The sequence below is a fragment of the Rhinolophus hipposideros genome (assembly GCF_964194185.1).
Source record: "Rhinolophus hipposideros genome assembly, chromosome: 1".
NCBI lineage: Eukaryota > Metazoa > Chordata > Mammalia > Chiroptera > Rhinolophidae > Rhinolophus > Rhinolophus hipposideros.
Window position 1 is genome coordinate 101755378 of NC_138047.1, and position 19780 is coordinate 101775157.

The 19780-nt window shown below is 41.4% G+C and overlaps 1 protein-coding gene across 12 annotated transcripts in view; it reads right to left on the reverse strand.

Moving 5' to 3' along the window:
• The window catches only part of CC2D2A (coiled-coil and C2 domain containing 2A), a 113485-nt gene that overhangs the window by 15501 nt on the left and 78204 nt on the right, over nucleotides 1-19780 (reverse strand). For 5 of the 12 annotated variants that reach the window (XM_081055936.1, XM_081055931.1, XM_081055935.1 and 2 more), the window contains 9 exons: nucleotides 18807-18974; nucleotides 17777-17882; nucleotides 17491-17600; nucleotides 16122-16218; nucleotides 15603-15701; nucleotides 12452-12625; nucleotides 10216-10236; nucleotides 7318-7521; nucleotides 668-757 (listed from right to left, as the gene is read on the reverse strand). In XM_081055936.1, the coding sequence (XP_080912062.1) occupies nucleotides 668-757; nucleotides 7318-7521; nucleotides 10216-10236; nucleotides 12452-12625; nucleotides 15603-15701; nucleotides 16122-16218; nucleotides 17491-17600; nucleotides 17777-17882; nucleotides 18807-18974 (1069 nt within the window). Of the gene's footprint in view, nucleotides 1-667; nucleotides 758-1597; nucleotides 4700-7317; nucleotides 7522-10215; nucleotides 10237-12451; nucleotides 12626-15602; nucleotides 15702-16121; nucleotides 16219-17490; nucleotides 17601-17776; nucleotides 17883-18806; nucleotides 18975-19780 lie in introns of those variants that run through there. The other 7 variants (XM_081055938.1, XM_081055937.1, XM_081055939.1 and 4 more) reach the window with 3 other exon arrangements.

Consider the following 19780-nt stretch of genomic DNA (forward strand, 5'->3'; position numbering starts at 1 on the left):
TGTTGCCAAAATAGATTAAAAAATGGAGAATAAAAAATGGAAAGTATACTTCAATTTCTTTGGTTTAGAGCTATCTTTCAAAAGTAGTTATATAATACCGTTTAATTTTATGCAAACAGAGTACAACATGAGATCCAGAGGCAGAATGAATATAGTGATGGAGGTTTGTTTCATCCCACTGAAGATCCACTTGGAAGTATTTGGAACACATCGATTGTAAGTTCCAGAGGGCAGAGGCCATGTTTCTTTGGCTCACAGCCAGAACTAAGTACAGTGTCTGACATGTGGTAGGTGACCAAGAAACACTTTCTGGATGAATAATGCCATGCCATGCCTGAAGAAGCCCACAAATTAAGGAATTTTTGATTTCCAAAATGTAATATAGGGTGTAATTTTGATTTTTCAAAAATGAATACAACTGGGATATTGTTAAGGTATTACTGAAAGCATAAATCAGCATTAAATCATCTGAAGTGTTTCTTTTCTTATTCTTTGTGCAAATACTTTTTAACTTCTGAACTTTGGGCAAATTGAGCCATAAAGAAAAAAATACTTCAGAATTTAGCTCAAGTAGATTTTGATAATGACTAATGAAAGTTGGAAGCCATTTAGCTAATATTCAATGAAGTCAGCTCAAGCTAGTATATCTGTGGGAAGAACTACTTACATCAGATGTGCTCCACAAGTCACAGATGCCAGCAAATGAAACAGTGTCAGGCAAGAAAGGAATCAATGACACATACCGAGCCAACAGTTCCTGTTTTAAAAAAAAATAAATCAGCTTTAAAAAAATTTCTCAAAAAAAACCCCCAAAAAACAATTTCTCATAAAATAGAAAGCTGGATCCTCGACCTCATTTTTTGCAAGCAAGTTTCATATATCACAAATGTTTATGTGTGCAAAATTGAAATGCATGCTCACAAGTGTATTGATATTATCTCATTTAATCTCCAAACACCCTGTGAGGAAGGTCATTGTTATTACTATCTATTTTTTACAGATGAAGAAACTGGTTCCTGTGTCTCTTGGAAATGTCTTCATTATTATTATCATTATCATTATTATTATTATTATTTGCACTTTCTTACTCCATGGTATAACAAGACTTTCCAGGGTCATCTTATGTCTTCTCTAGCTCAGTCCTGAAAGCAGACGTTTCTCAAGGAGCCCTGGTTCTTTTTAGAGGGCAGTAGTTTTTAGAAACCAAGATCAGGGCATCATTGTGGTTATAACACATATTTCTATAATTTCTAAGGAGGTTGAAGATCTTTTCATATGTTTATTGACCTTTCATGTTTCCACTTATGCAAATTTCTGTTTAAGTATTTTGCACATTTTATTACTGATTTGTAGGTATTTTAAAAATACATTCTAGCTACTATTCCTTTTTCTATTATCTGTGTTATAGTATCTATCCTGATTTGTGGCTTATCTTTTCACTCACTTTGTGGTACTTTTTGCTAGCCCAAGTTCTCAGTTTTAATGTGGTCAAATTTATTGTTCTTTTCCTTTATAACTTTTGCTGGTGATTTCTTCTAGGCATTCTTCATCTCAGTTATTGTATTCTTCACTTATGACTGGTTCTTTTTTATTGTTTCTATGTCCTTTTTCATGCTTGCTCTGTCTTTGTTGAAGTTCTCACTGAGTTCCTTGAGCATCCTTAAAACAATTGTTTTGAACTCTGTATCTGGTAGGCTGCTTGTCTCTATTTGTTGTTTTTCTGGAGTTTTCTCCTGTTTTTTCATTCGCGATGTATTTCTTTGTTTCCTCATTTTGGCATATGTATTTTGTTTCTGTGTATTAGGTAGATCTGCTGTGTCCCCCAGTCTTGGCTGGGTGGCCTTAGGTAGTAGGTGCTCTGTGGGCCCAGTAGCACTGTCTTTCTGGTCATTTACACTGGGGGCTTCAGGAGTGTATCTTGTGTAGCTTGTGTGTGCCCTCCTGTTATAGTTGAGCCGTGATTGCTATTGGCACGTCAGTGGGTGGGATTGACCCTCAGGCTGATTGGCTGTGGGGTTTGGCCACATCTACAGCTTGCAGGCTGCTGTGTGTGGGACTTACCCCACTGAGTGGGATTCACCCCAGCAGGCTCTGGTGCCTGTTGAAACTGCCCTTTGTATGTCCTGCTTCTGGGGTTAATTGGTGGTGCTCTACTGTGGTCTGAAGCCAACCTCCAAGTATGTTGTTTCTGGGGCCTCTTGGGAGGGGCTCTGTTGCAAGCCCAGGTCAGCCATTGCCTATGACCAGCTGGGGACTACCTGGTAAGAGCTACAAATCAATCCACAATTGTTCGTTGCCTGTGCTAACCCTGGAGGCACGTCGGAAGAGGCCACACTGCAAACTGAGGATGTCTGCCATCAGTACAGGGTCTAGGGTAGCTCTGAAAAATACCAGGTCATCCGAGGCCCACTGCCACCTGCCAGCTCCCTTAAGGTTCAGGCACTGATAAAGCCTTGTGTGGTACACAAATTGGGTGAAGCAGTCTCAGGGAGTCCCTAGAGTGGGAAGAGTTGTGGGCTTGAGCTTAATGTAAATTCTGGTTTGGTGTCAGTGCTGAACCTGAAGCGACTCAGCAAAAGTCTCAGAGCACACTGGGGCCAGTCACCACTCACCGGGGGTCTGTCAGCTCTGACAGTTTTCCAAGAAAGAATGCAATTTGGGCGGGGCTGGCTGCTTTTGGAGAAAGTGCCCCTGGCATTGGGGGAGTTGGGTGGGGAAGGATACCAGTGAGTCAGCAGGTTGGAGCTGCAGAACTCACTAGACCAATCAGATTCAGATTTGGCCACGTGGGGGCTGGCTCAACACAGGAAAGATGGCACCTGGGAGGAGGACGCCTCATAGGAAAATGGCGACTGTCCTCCAGCCCTCAACCTGAAGCAACACAACCCAGACTGTCCCCCACTCCTCCCTGTATGTCTCTGACAACCCTTGAGTTGTCCCTCCGCTGGAGCCCAAAGTGAGTGCGTGGGAGTGAGGGAGTCTGTGTGAGGGGAACCTTTGAGAGGATGCTTGCGTTTTCCATTGCCTTCATCTCACCTGGACGGTTGGAATCCCCAATGCGTTTCACAGCCAGATGTGAGGGCTCCTCTTCCTGGCACCAGTACTCTGGGCTGGGGATGCTAGTGTGGGCTGGGGTCCCTCGCTCCTCTGGGAGGAGCTCAGCAGCTGAGATGTCCCTCATGGTTCTCAACCGCCACCTGGAGGTTTGGTGTTAGCCAGTTTCGGCGTCTCCGTCCCTCCTGCCAGGCTCAATGTGGCTTCTTTATATCCTTAGTTAGAAAACTTATGTTTAGCCAGACTTCAGATGGTTCTCCAGGTTGACTGTTGTATAATTTAGTTGTAATTTTAATTTGTTCATGAAAGGAAGCAGACATAGTGTTTACTCCACCATCTTGGATCTCTTGCAATTCAGTGTTGTGCTGCTCATGAAAGCTGTGTGCAGGTCTTCCTGCTACTTTATCTTCTAAATCGCTGATTCGATCCTCTGGTTCATCTAATCTGCTGATTCCCTCAAGTATATTTTTCATTTCAGTTATTCTTTATTTCTTTGGTTTCTCTCTCTTTGTTGAAGTTCTCTGAGATCACTGAGCATCCTAATAACCAGTGTTTGGAACTCTGCATCTGGTAGATTGCTTGTCTCCATTTTGCTTAGTTCTTTCTCTGGAGCTTTGTTTTGATCTTTTATTTGGGACATGTTTCTTTGTCTCCCCATTTTGGCTGCCTCCAGGTGTTTGTTTGTATGTATTAGGTAGGGCTGCTACGCCTCCTGGTCTTCGCAGAATGATCTTATGCAGCAATCCACAGATAGCCACCGACTGCACTGGACTTAGAGGTGCCTCAAGAGGCCAAGCTGTGAACTGAGGCTGGCTGTCGCTAGTGTGGGCTTAGGGCTGCTCAGCCAGAGGTACAGGACATGCCTAAGTCAGATACTGCTCATTTGGGTTTTTGTGAACCTTTGAGAAATTTTATGAAAGTCCTCAGCATGTGCTAAGACAAGTTGTTTGTATGGGAAAGCCACTGGAAGTGGCCTTGGATGTATCGCTTGGGTCTCTGGGAATCACTAGGACAGGGCAGACGAAAGGTGATAGACAGATTGAACATCAGACACAGCAGCCCCCGGTGTCTGCATGCAGGGAGGGGGGAGGACTCAACAAAGAAACAATGGCTTCTGACAGCTCCTCTGTCCAGCAGAAAGCTGCCCCTCCAGCCCTTGCGCTGACGCCAGGCATTTCAGTTCCTCTCTGTATGTCTCTGGCACCTTTCAAGCCATTGCCCCAGTGCTGGAGCTCAGAGCAAGTAAGTCCATCAGCAAGTAAGTCTCTGCATAGTCCCTTTAATCGGAGCATCTGGGACCCAAGCCTCCCTCCATCTCACTCAGCCACAATCTCCACTTGTTTTCACAACCAGAAGTTGTGGGGACTTCTTTCCCCGGTACTGGAACCTTGGGCTGAGGAGCCTGGCATGGGGCTGGGACCTCTCACTCCTCCAGAGAGGACCTCCACAGCCAAGATATCCCTCCTGATTTTTACTGGTCACACGTGGTTGTGAGACGAGCCTGTTCTGTGTCTCTCCCCCTCCTACCAGTCTTGAGGTGGCTGCCTTCTTCTGTATGTCCTTAGTTGTAGGGCTTCAGTTCAGCTAAACTTCAGGCGATTTTCAATATCGGTTGTTATGTGGTTGAATTGTAATTGATGTGGTCCTGAGAGGAGGTAAGCACAGCGTTTACGTACTCTGCCATCTTGACTGGAAAAATCCTATACTCACTTTTCTTTTTCTTTTAAGTGGTTGTGCTAGAAATTTCAATGTGAATATTTGAATTAAATTCTAAAGTTCGTAAATGTCTTTGCCCAGATTAAATTACCCTCATCAATCCTGTCCTGTCATATATGTATTTTTTTCAAAATTTCTGTTCTATCCTGATTTTTCACTCACATTGCTGTTATTATTGCTATGAAGACAATGGTTGTTAACATTTAATCACAAATTTCCCCCTCCCCCTTTTTTTACCTAGCATTCTGTGTTGGGTCTAGGATTTTCTAAGAGACTTCCTTCTCTTTGAAGTATATTTTAAAGAAATTTCTTAAGTGAGAATCTTTTGGTTGTAAATTCTCCCAATGGTTGTGGGAAAGATAGTTTCATTGGCTATAAATTACTAGTTTGATGACTATTTTCTTTATGCCTTTTGAAGATATTATTCATTTTCTGGCTTTCATTTGTGTAACTGAAAAGTCTATTGGTTTAACCATTTTCTTTTGTAGATAATCTGATTTACTCTTGAGCTGCTGTTAAGATGAATATTGTCTTTGTAGTTCCCTATAATGTGCCTTGATTTTCATTTCATTTTACTTATCTTGCTCAGGATTCACTTGAATCAGGATTCTTGTCTTTCATCAAATCTTGAATATTCTCAGCTCTTTCTCTTTAAATATTGCTTTTCTCCTTTTATACACAATTTGGTCCTCTTCCTGCCATCCTCCATGTCTCTTAACCATGTTGTGTTCCATGTTTTTTCTATTTTTATGCTATATATCAAGTAATTTATTTGAATGTGTATTCTAGTTCAGTAGTTCTTTCTGTATTTAACTGTATGTATCTTAACTCTGAATTGAATGTTTTGTTTAACCTGCTTGTTTAATTTCTAATTTTAACTATACCATCTTTTATTTCTACAGATTGTAACAATCTCCCTGCCAATTCTGATAGTCCGTTGCTCTTTTATTATATGTTCAATTCCCTAGATTCCTTAAGCTTATTAAAGATATCTATCTTATGTTCTGAATCTGATCATTCTAATTTCTGCAGTCTTTGTGGCCCAATTCTGCAGTTAGTTGTTTCTGCTGACTCTTATCTTCTTCACGGTGACTTATTTCTTCATTATTTCTTCTTTTATATGTTCATGTTGCTTGGAACATTTTCTGTGGAATTTTTCTGAGGCGGAGTTTAAAGGACGTTCTTTTAGAAGGATTTGTGTTTGCTGCTGAAAGGGAACTAGGGGCACTGCCAACAGGGAACACTTTCAATTAAATTTTCATTTGAAGTTCTTTTGGGTCTTATAGGTAGTATAAATTTCTGGCCTACAGGTGAATAAATACAGCTTCATGATTAGGAATTCACAGGAGAGACTTTTCTTGTTTTCTCTTCCATCCAGAGTCAAGGCTGGGACAGGAAGGACTCCTTCTGCAGGGCAATATTTCTTAGTTTGCCCACTGATGATATCCTCCGGGAGTCCTAACTGTAGCTGAGCCCCTAATTCAGCCTTGCAGCCTGTTCTCACCCCTGTGCTCTCTCCTTCTCCAACAGCCTGTAGGTCATGAAACCCAGCTGTAGGCACCGTCAGAGAAAACACTATTTCAAACCCTCCCTCTTGTGGAATCTTGCTTTCTTGTTGTTTCCTGTCTCTTCATATTTCAGCCATGATTTAAAAAATGTTTTAAGTATTTTATTCATCACTCTTAAATGTCCTCTACTGGGAGAATTTTTCTGCACATCTATACTACAGGGACTAGAAGTCCCTATTATGGTTTTCAATCAAAATCAATTAATAAAAAAAAAGGAAATGAAACGTGGAACACAAGTTTTTTTTGTTTTTTCATGAACTTACATCTGCAAATAGATATATCATTACCCTGTTCCTAGATTACTGTGTTAATGACATTAGCAGCAATTACTCCCTATACTATCCACTCTCCAAAGACAGTTATGGGTTACAGTACTCACTGAAGAACATACGGCTTCTGTACGTGTGATGTTGTGCGAGTGTGATACTCTGCCCACAGAATGGTGCAAGCATTTTTAATGGTCCAGTATGGATGTGCTTTGTGGTGATGGCCTAATGCTGTACATACTTAAATACTGGAAATCCCTGTTGCTTGATTTGAATTCAATAATGCTTATAGCATTAAACATAATACTGAATAGTTATCTTGGTATAGTAGGAAATGCACGAGTTCTGAAGTCAGAGGCCTAGGTTCAAATCCTAGTGAAGTATTTGACAAGACATAATGAAAACATGTTCCTGTAAGCCATTGTGAATGTGGAGACAATTTTCTAAATATTAATTTTCCAGCACCCAATATAATGTCTGGGATTGTTTGTTGAAAGAGTGAACTACAGGTTATTATCCTCTCTGGTACCTTCACACTCTTCTAAAGAACATTAAGCCTCCTGGTACTAAAAAAGTTTTAATCATTACTTTAATCACTAATGATCTTGATATAGTTACTTTCTTAAGTTGTGAAATATGGTAATTAAGATGGCAATATACTGAACTTTTAACACACTTTTAGCACCAGCCCTGATTAGCTATGAAATACTTACTGCTGTTGCTTGTGGGTTGTTGGGATAAGCATTAAGGAGTTCCTGAGGAGGGTTTAAAGGCTTGAGATAACGAGTGACAAAGACAGTCTTCCCGGTTATGTCAATCACTGTTGTAAGGCACTGACGATTTGGAAACTTGAAGGCACATTCAGCTTGAAACTTCTCTGTTGCTTGAAGCAATTTCTCATCTTCCTGAGAATCAAACTTCAAAAAGAAAGACTCCATGGAGTTTATATATGATTACAGGAGATACAGTAAAACTTGTTCCCATAGTCGACATGATCCCATAGTCAACATGAACTAATTGTCTGCTCCGGGAAGTAGGATTAAGTGACCCCTTACTACAGTGTCATGCCCTGCTGTCCCTGCAGCCTTATTTAATTATGTTTATAATCTAAAAATTAGATTCAATGAAACACTTAAGATATATTCAACAATTGAAAAACAGTAGTCAACAGGCAAGCAGCTATATAGAAACTATTGGGTTAATAAGACAACCTATAAAATAAAACTTTGATGTACTAATTTTGATTGACGAGACCAAACAATAGTGTTTTGTTTTGTTTTTACCAAGCAAAGTTTTGTGTGTATTTTGATGTCAGTATTAGAAGGCAGAGGGGCTTAGAAGTCTAAAATCTCAAATGCAAAGCTTAAGCAACTCACGTTAAATGGATAACAAGTTTACGAACATATATGGATGTGTTAAAAAGTTTTGGATCTATAATCAATGTAATAAATAATAGTAATAGTTCACAAGGAAAAAGGAAGCAGAACTAGAAACATTAAATGTATAATAGTTATTTTAGGTGGTTCTCTGATCCAAAATGAGCTACCAATTCCCAGACTTTTTAAAGTAACTCAAAGCAGACGAAATAGAACACATTTCAATTTCCTTTAGTCATGTAATTTTTTCCTCCCTCAAGCCATGACTAGAAAATAGCATGAAAAAAAGGAGATATTTAAATGTTTTTTGCAATATTTTTGCTGTTTAGTATAAAATTATATGCATTGCTGCTTATATTTCAGAGGATTTCAGGACAAACTCAAATTTCTATTAGAAAAAAGTTTTTAAGTAGAATTTAGATTCTAGGCAGTGCTTGAAAGGTTTTTGTTTTGTTTTTTTTTTTGAGGATAAAAATGTGCCCAGCTATCCTATCGCCCTCATTCTTTGCTATCCCCCTCATTTCTCTTATTTTAGTATTTAAAATCACTGACATTTGATATGTTTATTTACTCTGTCTCCTCCATAGAGTAAGATTTCTGAAGTCAGGGATTTTGTTTTTATCTTGTTTTTTATCTCCAGTACCGTGAATACCTCCTGGCACATAGTGAGTTTTAATAAATATTGTTGAGTGAACGAATGAGTGAATGCAAAATGTCCCATTACCTTTTATGACTTCCACTGGAATGGAGAATATCCTCATTACTCTTGATTTCTTTTATATTGGAGCTGGACCATGGCTCCTGTTTCTAATTTGATTTCTGTACCCTGAGAAATTACGGTAGCCGTTGTGTGGGTGAGGTAGGACAGAGGCATCTCCAAACCCCCTATATATTCTCGTGGGATGTCCCCTTGACATAGGAATCTTATATCATCATCATTTAAGCACCCACCACTCAGCATAGTGCCAAGACACGGTAGCTATCTGATAGGTGTTATGATGAATATATAAATAAATGAAAAAGGTGAGTTTAAAAGGCTTTGGTATGGGTGTGTCAGACTCCTAGGGTAGAATTGTCAAGCCATAAATGTAATTTTAGAAAGATGGAGAATTACTCAAACAAAGTGAAAAAAAGTACCCAGTAAAATTCAGCCCTGTTTTCTTTAAACTCACTCATTTACTTTTCCATCCAATTATTTGAAAAATGTTGCTGAGAGTCTAAAAGGTTCCAGGCACTCTGGATAAATGAGTATGAAATGGTCCCCTTAAAGAATTTCTAATCCAGAGAAGAACATTAGTAAGCAAGCAGGTACTTAAAATACTTGACCAGAGATTCTGTGGGGATAAACACTGTGTGTGGGAGCCCTGAAGAGAGGCAGCCATAGGCATGGCTCAGAAAGAACAGCAAACATCTTGACTCAGTACTATTGGCCTTCCATGTTGAAAAAAGTGTGTCGAAAACGTTTTCTACCACTTGGACCTAGATGTTCTGCTGTGTATTTTGACTCTGGAACTCGTGTTTCTAGAGAGCAGGGCCTGTATTTGAATCATTCTGTGCTCCTCTGCACCAAGCATGTACAAGGCAAACACTGAATAAGTATCAGTGGTCATTAATACTTATTTAGGCCACTGGGATGCCATTTCATGGCGTGAAACAGTAATTTAAGGAGTAGTATGCTGTGTTGTAATCTAAGAAGTGCCAACAAAAGCTCAGTACTAAAAGAATTTGGGTCATTTTATTATGAAACAAATTAAGGTGGAACTGACAAATTCACAACTTGATTCAACATGAAATTTGGAAGATTCTTAACTGGCTCGATTCTTTGACCTCTAGATTAATGTAAACATTTACAGGAAGGTGAATGAGTTTATACTCCCTTTGAATATCTAGATTGTGACAGCTCTACTCATCAGAAATAACTATCACAAACACACTGCCTCTGTAAGAAGCAGCTCATGGGTTTTATAGACTTGCAAAGAGTGGCAGTAGCTCCCAGCATGCAGTGACATTCAGACCTATGACTTCCTAGATTCAAAGCTAAATAGGAATCTTTCTGACAAAATGAAATGGGCCAAAAGACAAAGCTGGACATTCTGCGGGGAACGGCAGACGTCTGTAGTTCATTGCTAAGGGATCACACGTACATTAGGATCCGTAACATGGCAGGAGACAAAAGCAGCTGATGAAAGCCTAATAATTATTGACTGACGAATGGTAAAACAAAATACTTGGTACCTTTTTAAGCATGTCACTCATCTCTCAGAAGCAAGAAGGAAAAAAGAAAGAAACGAGGAAGACTTTATTAACAGAAATAATCTATTTTTAAAAACTTGTTTTTACCAAGACAATGTAAAGTAAGGGATGTTAAAATTAGAGTTTTGGGAGTTGCTACTGATTTTTTGGAAAATTTCATGAGTAAATACCTTTAAAAAAATCATATGGTATGGTTCCGTATGGGATGATGGTGGAGGGAAGACTAACCCACTAATCCTGGAAGTTACCGTAAGTGGTAAAATGATGTCAGGTTTTGGTCCCTATTATTTTAGGGTGAGGGCTGCTCTTCCCTGAATAAGCTGAAGAGGCAGCACTGAGGGGTGTTTTCTGCCCCTGTGTTTAGGGCGTCAGGGGCCTGTCAGTCCACATGCCTTCCTTATCAAAAAGTGTCAAAGAATCTGGGCTTACAGGCACTTCTGGCCTCATTTTAGAGGTCTACAGAAACTCTCCCTCCGGCCACAATAGGGCAATGAGATGCCCCCAAATGCAGCCAACAAACAGCCCAGTTATCTGGCTTCAGGGAAAAAAAGGCTACAAGACTTGGAACTGCATTTCAGAGCCCTGGAGGCCTCTTAAACACTCTGTAATAGAAGGCCAGTGCCTGTGAAATGTGCCAAGTGCCAAAGGGTCTGATTTCAGTCTTTCAGCCACAGTCACAACAAATCAGCTTTCACAAAGTTTGGAAGCTTATCTCCAGATGGAGTACTATAGCTGACCGTTTTTTTTATGTTCAGAATACACACAAATTGCAAAATCCTCTTTTGTCTGGGAACAGTTTTCTGGGTAAAACGTGCTTGTTGACTTTCCCTTGAGTTTATACATGAAGGAAACATTCTGAATAGCTTTCCCTTTCTAGAAATATTTTGAAATGCAATATATTCTAACATGTTTTCTAGAGAACACATTTGTCACAACACTAGTGACAAAGGCTAGCGTATAAAAATAATTTGATTTTCAGATTTGTTTTTCCTATAATCCTTCATGTTCTCTGTAAATGCCTTGCAAATGGGAAATAAGGATAGTATTTTCCTCCATGAACCAAATTGTAATGCTGAAAAAGAAACAGGAATGTGCTCATTAAAAAAAATCTCCATCTGAGTCTTAATTGCAATGGGTAAAAGGGCAGCATGATGATCTATTCAGTACAGCTCAGTACTTAACAACTCGGGCTTACATGAATGTAAGCTGCGAGGAACTTTTATCTGCTTTACTAGGCTGTTGTATCCCCAGTGCCTAAAAATCGCCTGTGACATAGAAGATGCTCAGTAAATATCTGCTGAATATGTACGATTTAATCAGGCAGACATTTAGTTGTTAGCTCTGCCGTTTACTGCCTGGGTGAAGGTGGGTAAGCTGAGCTTTGTTTTTCTCATCTCTGAACTGCAGACCCACCTTATGAGACAGCTGGGAGTATTAAAAAAGAGAAGACGTGTCAAATGTCTGACATAGTGCCCAGGACAGAGTCAAAACTCAGCACATGCTGCTGGTGGTGATTATTAGTACTGTATGAGTTTATAATTACGGAGGTCATGGTTGTATTTTCTCCCAAATCCAATGAGGGCAGTAAGCCTCAATGCCGCACCAGTATGGCATACCCTCCCAACTGTGAAGGCTGGGAAACAGTTACTAACAAATGGGAGTTCAGGAAACTCTCTGTCTTTTTTTTTCTAGAGCTGTTCAAAATTAGAGTTCTTGTGCACAATTTATTTGTTTCTGTCTGAAGCCACTGAAATGAATCGAGGTGACCCTTGAAGGTCACCTAGCCTTACAATCCTATGAATCGATTCAATAAAGAGCACAGCCAGGGATGTGAGGTCAGACATGTGAAATGAGGTCAGACATGCTGAAAATGTGTTTCAGCATGCTTGCCAAGAAATGTCAAGATAAAGGAGCAGTTTGCTTTTCTAGTTTGTCATATTTCATCTTTTTCCCACTGAGAAAATTCTCCTAAAAGTGGAGCATGTTTGTATTTGCTTTGCCTAAAAGTTCAGATTGCTGATGGACCTAAGTATTGGCTCAATGGAAATACAAACCCACACAGCTGTCCTCTTCGTTCTGTCCAAACTGAAAGAGTAATAAGCAGACATAGAAGACAGTCTGCTTGTGCCGTGCAGTCCAACTTTACACAAGCATGACCTAGCAAGCATTTCTCATTTGTCATCAATGTCAGACACGATTCCAAAGTGTACAGAGTTACCTTTTCTCGTACTGACTCCCCAGGAACCAGCTGAGGCTCGATGGTGATGAACAGGGTGATATAGGAGCCTTCGCTTAGGCTTCGAACAGAGTCAAAACCCCGCTCAATAACATTTTGCTCCTTACTGTAGCCCAGAAGAACTGGAGGAATATCTATTTTAAATGTCCCATCAATCTGTGAAGAACATACAACTTGGTAAACACACTGGTCATTTTCCAACAGAAGTTCAAAGGCAAGTGTCAACTGCTCATCATCTGATGAATTCCATAAAGACTGCCCAGACTGGCATTCAGGGTCCATCTCATCTTTCTAGCCTGGTCTCCCTAAGCTCTCACAGAAAGGGCTCTCTGTTTATTTCCCTGCCTTCTTTTCTTGGTGTGGCAGAGTGTGTACTAGTCATGCAAGCCGATACTAACACTAGATTGCCTGGGTTCAAATCCTGGATTGAATGCCAAGTGCCTCAGTTTACACTTTTATAAAAAGAGGACAATAATAGTCCCTATTTTGTAAGGAAGCTGTGTGTGCTGAATGCATGAATAGATGTAAAACACTAAGAGAAATGCCCTGGCATGTGGTTAAGTGCTCAGCAAGTGCTGGCTAGCAGCCATTCCCCTTTTCTGGAATGCCCCAGCTTCCCATCTCCACCTTTCAGAATTTTAATGATTTTTCAAGGCTCAGGTCAGGTGCTAATCGCCTTCGTGAATTATAATATTTTGTTCTCTGCACCCGCATCACACATAGAATGTTTCTTTCATTTGTTCCCCTGACACATTCTGCCAGATTTTGTGATTGTGTGCAGATGTATCGTTTTCTAGGTAATTTCTCTCTGTGAGTAGAATCTGTATTTCACTCCCTTTTGTATCACCCTTCTCCAACATACAGCAGTGTTTTGTATACACAGTAGGTGCTCAATAAATGTGGGCTGAATGGATTACAAGCCACTTGTATAAAACGACCTAGCTTATACAGCGGTTCAAAAAGGCAGTACTTTTAACTATTGCATAGCCAGAGCTACAGTATGTTTAGGAAGTCTGTCTAGTTACAGACTTCAAATTATTATTTCAGTCTTTAGTGGCATTTGTGTCTCAGGAGAAGTAGAGAAACAACATAAATTCTCAGTGAATCTGCCTTATAGGGAGGAATTAAGTAAGCTGTTGCCTATTATCTTCCTTACATTGGTGGAGTTCCCCCAAAGCCTGTAACCAGCCAAATGAGAGGGTGCAGGGAGAAGGACATAAAAACAACGCTATATAAAGTAGAGCTGAAAGAACAGGACATCTAGTCTGTAAAATAGGTAGGGACACAAGAGGGAACAGTCACTAGCTCTAAATATTTTAAGTGTAAGGACTCAAGACAGGGTTTCTCAACCTGTGTGCTGTTATATGAGGGGGCAGGTAATTCTTTGTTAGGGACGTCTGTCCTGTGCATTGCAGGCTCTTTGCGGCTTCCCTGGCCTCAAAACACTAGATGTCAGTTGCACCCCCACTATTGTGACAACCAAAAATGTCCCCAGACATTGCCAGGTGTCCCCTGCGGGTATATTTGAGAGCATGAGCTTTGGAGTCAGACAAAACTTTTAAATGACAAATATAATAACACCATCCTCAAAAGCAATATTGCAATGTAAACCAAAAAGCTGAATAGTTCTCTCTCTTATTACCAATCTCATTTTCCAGTGATAAGCAGTAGAAGCTTGTTGGAAGTTGGTAAGTTTGAATCCCCACTCTGTTGTGAGCTTTGGGACTTCAGCTCTCTAGGCTTCTGTTCCTTCATCTATAAAATGGAGGTAATATGCCTATTGGGTTGTTGTGAGGTTTATTTGATGTGACATATAAACTAGCTAGTAATGGGATGTAATATGCCCAAGATAACTATAGTAATTTCTATTATTAGTACATTTCATTAATGTTTCTAGAGTCCTCATTATTTCAAACATGATTCACGGTGGCAGAGACTCAGTGAACTAAGACATACTACCACTGAGCCGGGATTCTACTTGTTATGTGTAGCTCCAAACAGGACCTAGGAGTGGCAGGTAGGGGAAGCGCAGAGTACGGCGCGGTTCAAGGAAGGAATTTGCGACAGCTCTATTGGAAAGACAGCAGACGAACTCGTGAGGCAGTGAGTTCCCTGTTTCTAGAGGCGCCCAAGCCGAACTTAAACTCTCAGGGACTGTGCCTTTTGGGAGGAATGGACACTACCAGGATGTAGTCAAGAAGTTTGTTTACCGAGAAGGAGCTGGGTACCCTTCCAGGCGTGAAACTGAGCAACGGCAACTAACCTGGGCAGTTTCATTAGTAACATGATATGCTTTAGCAAAATTGAAAATCCATTCGAAGAGAGAAGTGGAAATTATTTTAACAAGCACATCACTGCAATGTCACCTTTGCAATTCCAAGGGGTCTTGAAATTCCAGCCAACCCAAGACTGGAGTTTTGGCCTGGGCTTTGCTGGAAACTCGGCCCAGGCAGCGTTTGCTCTCTCTGTACCTATCACCTGGGGAATTAAACTGTTCCTCTGTAGCTGTGTAAGATTAGCCACAGTCTGCAGCTCAAAGCCCCCTGTGGCCATGGACTTACTACTGGGATGTTAGAGCCATTTCAGAGTCTTTAATTGGAGGTGAGAAGTCACTCGGGAGGTGCTCAGCTAACCTAATGGATCGCCTTAAGCAAAATCGGTAAATTCTGAAGAAGGGGGTCTCAGTTGAGCGAGTCTCTACTAACCATTTTTCATGTTTGAAATAGTGAGGACTCTAAAAACATTCAGGAAATGCACTTGATTAAATGGGCCGTCAAGTGTCCTGTTTTCTTTGAATGACTTCCAGGCATCTACCCACTCCTTTTCTGTCACTTTGACAAGTTTCTACTTTGTCCCACCTTCTCCTACACTTCTATTTAAATGTTTAAAACAATTCTCAGATTGGAACAGTCATACATTAACTATGAACTTTAAGGAAGACAGATGTTTAATAAGTTGTGCAAATAGGACAGAAAGTCAATTGCTTTATACAGTGGTTTTTAATCTTTCCAACAGCGGCTTTCACAGAGGTTCTCTCAGTGTGGATGGTCCATACCCACCAAGGAAACTTGAACAGGAAAAAATGGATAGAGCACTTCCCTGTTCCCATGGAATTCTGATGTTAGATGCTTACCCTTGCTTGGAAATATATCGTGCTAAATGGAATTTTCACACATCCCAACCAGTGTCTCTCAATACGAGTGTGGATTCCAGTTCCTCTTTCCCGGTCATCCTAAAGGAGGGGTGGGTAGTGAAAATTGTTTAGGAACTCCAGACATTCATTTAATTGATTTGGCAGCAGGAAAGCAGCGGGATTTTAGCTGAAAGCATGTGGGCTGAGGCTAGACAGACCTAAGTCACATTCTGGTTCAGACACTTAATGATTCTATGACCCAAGAAAAGTCTTAAGCTCAGTGTCCTTAATAAATTGAGGTTTAACAATTTACGTCATAGGGTTATTTTAGAATTAAATAAGACAGTGTAGGACAAGCACCTAGTACAATTCCTGGAACACAGCACTCAGTTGAAAGTTAAAAAAGCTAGTTCTTTTCCTCCCTCCTCCCTTTCCCCATTTATATATGTCAAGTGTCAAACATTTCAAATACAAGAAAGATGGAAAATACAGACATCTTCCTCAAAACTGTGAACTTACCTCTAAGACATCATATAGAACTTCGTCAAAAATGTTAATGAACACGTCATCCTTCACTGACTGCAAACTGGTTGTGCTGTAGTCCCCATGAGGGGCCCTGCAAATGGCACACGTGACCCCGGACCATGAAAATGGGTGAAATAGAAATAATGAGCGCTCAAACGTCAAGACTGGAAAAATGCTCAAACATGAGCACGGATGTTCCCGGATTTATCTTGTACAGGGACAGGTACTATAGCACTACGCCTACACCCAGCGGGAAGGGCACTAGGCTGGAGGCTCCATGCAGAGAGTAAACCCTCTGTCTGCTGTCTGGTGGCTCGTCTCACATCCACTTCCTACCCATCCCCCATGGGGAGCTTTGCAAGGAGCCAACTGGCCAGGGGTGAGCTGCCTCAGTGGATGGGCCACGTATAAGGTATCCAGCTGACATGGGTGCTGGTACATGGACTTCCCAAGCAAGTGACCTCCAGAACATGCTCTCCAGCAGACCATTCCCCAGTCATAAATCTCCTATTGTTACGTGGCTGGTTGACTGCTTCCTACTCCCACCTACTTACCGTAGAGAAGTAAAGCAGTGCAGGGTGAGGTTCACCTGCTGTGACATAAGGTGCTCTGAGTCCAACCAGGCTGGCCCAAGCAGGCTGCCCCATGGCATGGCTGTAGACTGGGCTACTGTATGTATTTTATTCAGCATTTGCCTTGAAATTTTCTCATTCTTTTTGCTTGTACCATGTTTAACAGTGGTGTCTGACCCTCTCTTTTGACTTAACCAGTTCTTCTAATCCTTGCTGTGTCTCTCATTTACTATTTAACCTTAAGCAAGTCACCTTCCATCTTTAGTTTTAGTTTGTTTTCTATAAAAGTAGAGCGTTGGACTAGATAATTTCTAAGGTTGCTTAAAGATCTGAAATAATGAGTCTTAAATATCTAAAATTACTTTAAAATTTTTTAAATGCCTATGTATTTCTGGTGTGAGAAAAGCATAATTTGTGGGAATGAAGAAGTTTAAAATTTACTTGAAGCTTCCAGAGTTGGGGAGATAAAGAAGAAAGGAAGAGCAGGATAGGGGACATGCGGTGAAGGGAATGGGAAGATGGGTTTATCAGTGGCCAGTGTCTGGAGAAGAGTATGGTGTCCCAACAATGAACCTGAGTTTCAAAAGTTAGACATTTTCCCACTTTATTCTTGATGGGAGTCAGTTACGGTACAAGAGAGAAAACATGGGAATTGGTGTCAGGACTCCTGGCTCTTATTCCAGCTCACTAGCTCCACAAAGTTTCACCGTTGGTATTTTCTCCCAAGCCTCCATTTCCTTCACATTTCTTTAAATTATCTTATCATTCTTTAAAGAGGAAAGTATGCTTACCTAAATGGAAGTTCAAGTTCTTCATTCCAGCTGGGGTTTGGTCCTTCAGCCGTAGTTGTATGACAAATTGTTCGTTGAAAAGAAACTTCTACGAAAGGACGTACTAAAACCTTAAAATCAAGAGCAAATTGTAAGAGTCCATAGTGGTTGAATTATTTTGCTCTTAGCAGAGAATGGATTTACCAAAGAAAACGAAGCAGAAAACAGACTATAAAGTTTCTAGGTAATTCTTAAAAACATAAAGGGTAAGATGCTAAGCAGAGACCCAGCGTGTGGGTTATTTCACCTGGCCGATGGGGTAGTCAGCACTGTGGGACGGGCTGTGTGTTGCAGGGGAAGCAGCATGCTTTTCACTGAGAGTCCTTGAAGATCTTGATGGCTGCTGGAATTTGCTAGAAGGGAAAATGTATGAAAGAAATAAATGACAAGGAAAGCCTTGTCATATATATTGAGCAGATGGTTTTTCCAAAGATGCACGGCTCTGGTGGCTTTGGTAACAGACATCTCTCTAAACTTGTTGACACTTCAGAAGGCTTTTAGTATTCTCTAGTCATCTCCAATCATCTAGTGAATTATTAGAGACTCCCCAGCTTCTATCCCTACACACACATGTGTGGCTGAGAATAGAGGAAAGAATCCTCTTCTTTCTCTTCTCTCTCCTCCTCTCCTAGGCGTTGCCGCATGCCTTTCCCTCCATAAATGAGAGCCTCAGTCCCTCTCAGGTAGCAGAATCCTAAGCTTCCTGACCAGCCTGCCCTGTCTCCATCCAATTCCTCTCCTGCTATATTTTCTATGAACATGCATTCTCTAGGATTGAGCCCAGAACTATTCTCCACCTTCAGGAACTGGCCCTGGCGACCCTGCCTCTGGCTGTAGGTGATTAGACCATAGATTAACACCTCACCCAAGTTAAGACCTTCAGATTCTCCTCTGAGAAGCTGATGCTTGGTGGGTGGTACCCACTGGCAGGATGGACAACTTCCATCACATGGAGCAGAATGAACCAAACCCATAGAAGGAACAAATGAGAGGGACAATGGACCTCAGAAGAACCATTTAATCTTTACAGTTGACAGTGTACTTCAGCTGTACTTCTTGTCCTTGAGTTGTATGAGATAGTCCCCAGAAATCCCCTCTTTAGCCTAAGTTGACTAAATTGGTTCGGTTACTTGCAACCAATAGAGCTTTGACTTTGGCAAGAATGCCTGGCCCCCACAGATAACTGTTAAAAACAGGGGTGGACATGCTATAAAGAAGTGATCAATGTGGTCCTGATCCTGCATAGTCCATCCCCTGGCCGCCCAGAGGGCCCTCACCTTGCTGCTGGCTTCCTCACGGGAATGTCATACGCCCGGATAATGTTCACCAGCAGCTTTATGTCTCCATCGGACAGGTTCTGGGCTGTCACCTTCTTCCGACCTTTCCTCCTTGGCCTCAGTGGTCGCTTTTGTTCTGCCAGCTTGAAAAGGCTTAGGCCCAAAATGCTAATGATTACAGAACAGGATTAGGACTCTAAGGAAAAGAAAGGTCTGGAAAGTCATGAGACAACTGCTTAAACTGTGCCCCAAGGCTCCTGAAAAACTCTGTCTTTTTAAGGAGGGTGGAAATCGGCAAGAAATTCTCCCAAGATGGGGGAGATCCTACTGTACGGATTATTGAAATTGATTTTAGCTGCTACTGATTAGAGAAAGGAAAGTGTTCTCGCGTCTCCCTGTATTTCCCACCTTCTCTGCCTGGCTTACCCCCATCCTGTCAAACGTGCCCTGTCTGTTCCTTTGCTCGTGCCAGTCCCTGTACATGAAGGGCTTCCCCCCACCTTCCTCGTCTGCCTACTTGGTTGCAGTGTTCCCTACCCCCAGCGCGGTATCTCGCCTTCCCCAGAGGCCTAGCCACATCAGCTAGCAGGGCTCCCTCTCCTGAGCTCCCAGAGCACTTACTAGCCCTATTCTCATGGCAGTTAATGTTTACCGCCTCTCCAGGTGCTTCCTGGGGTACCTTACTCTCTGGAGTTACACATGACTGGGTGTGAATCCTGGCTCCAGTATTTGACCTTGGGCAATTTATTTCACCCCATTAAGCCTCTGTTTCACCATCTGTATAGTGGGGATAATCACAGGTACCTCCTAGGTTGTCGAGAGGATTAAGTGAGGTACGTGCAAGGTGCCCTGGCATGTCTAGTGCTTTGTAGATGTAAAATGGTCACTGTTGGGATGATAACACTGATTATAATGCCCGTGATTATGCTGGAGGGCGAGGAGGCGGTGGAGACAGGAGGAAGAGAGGGGGAGAA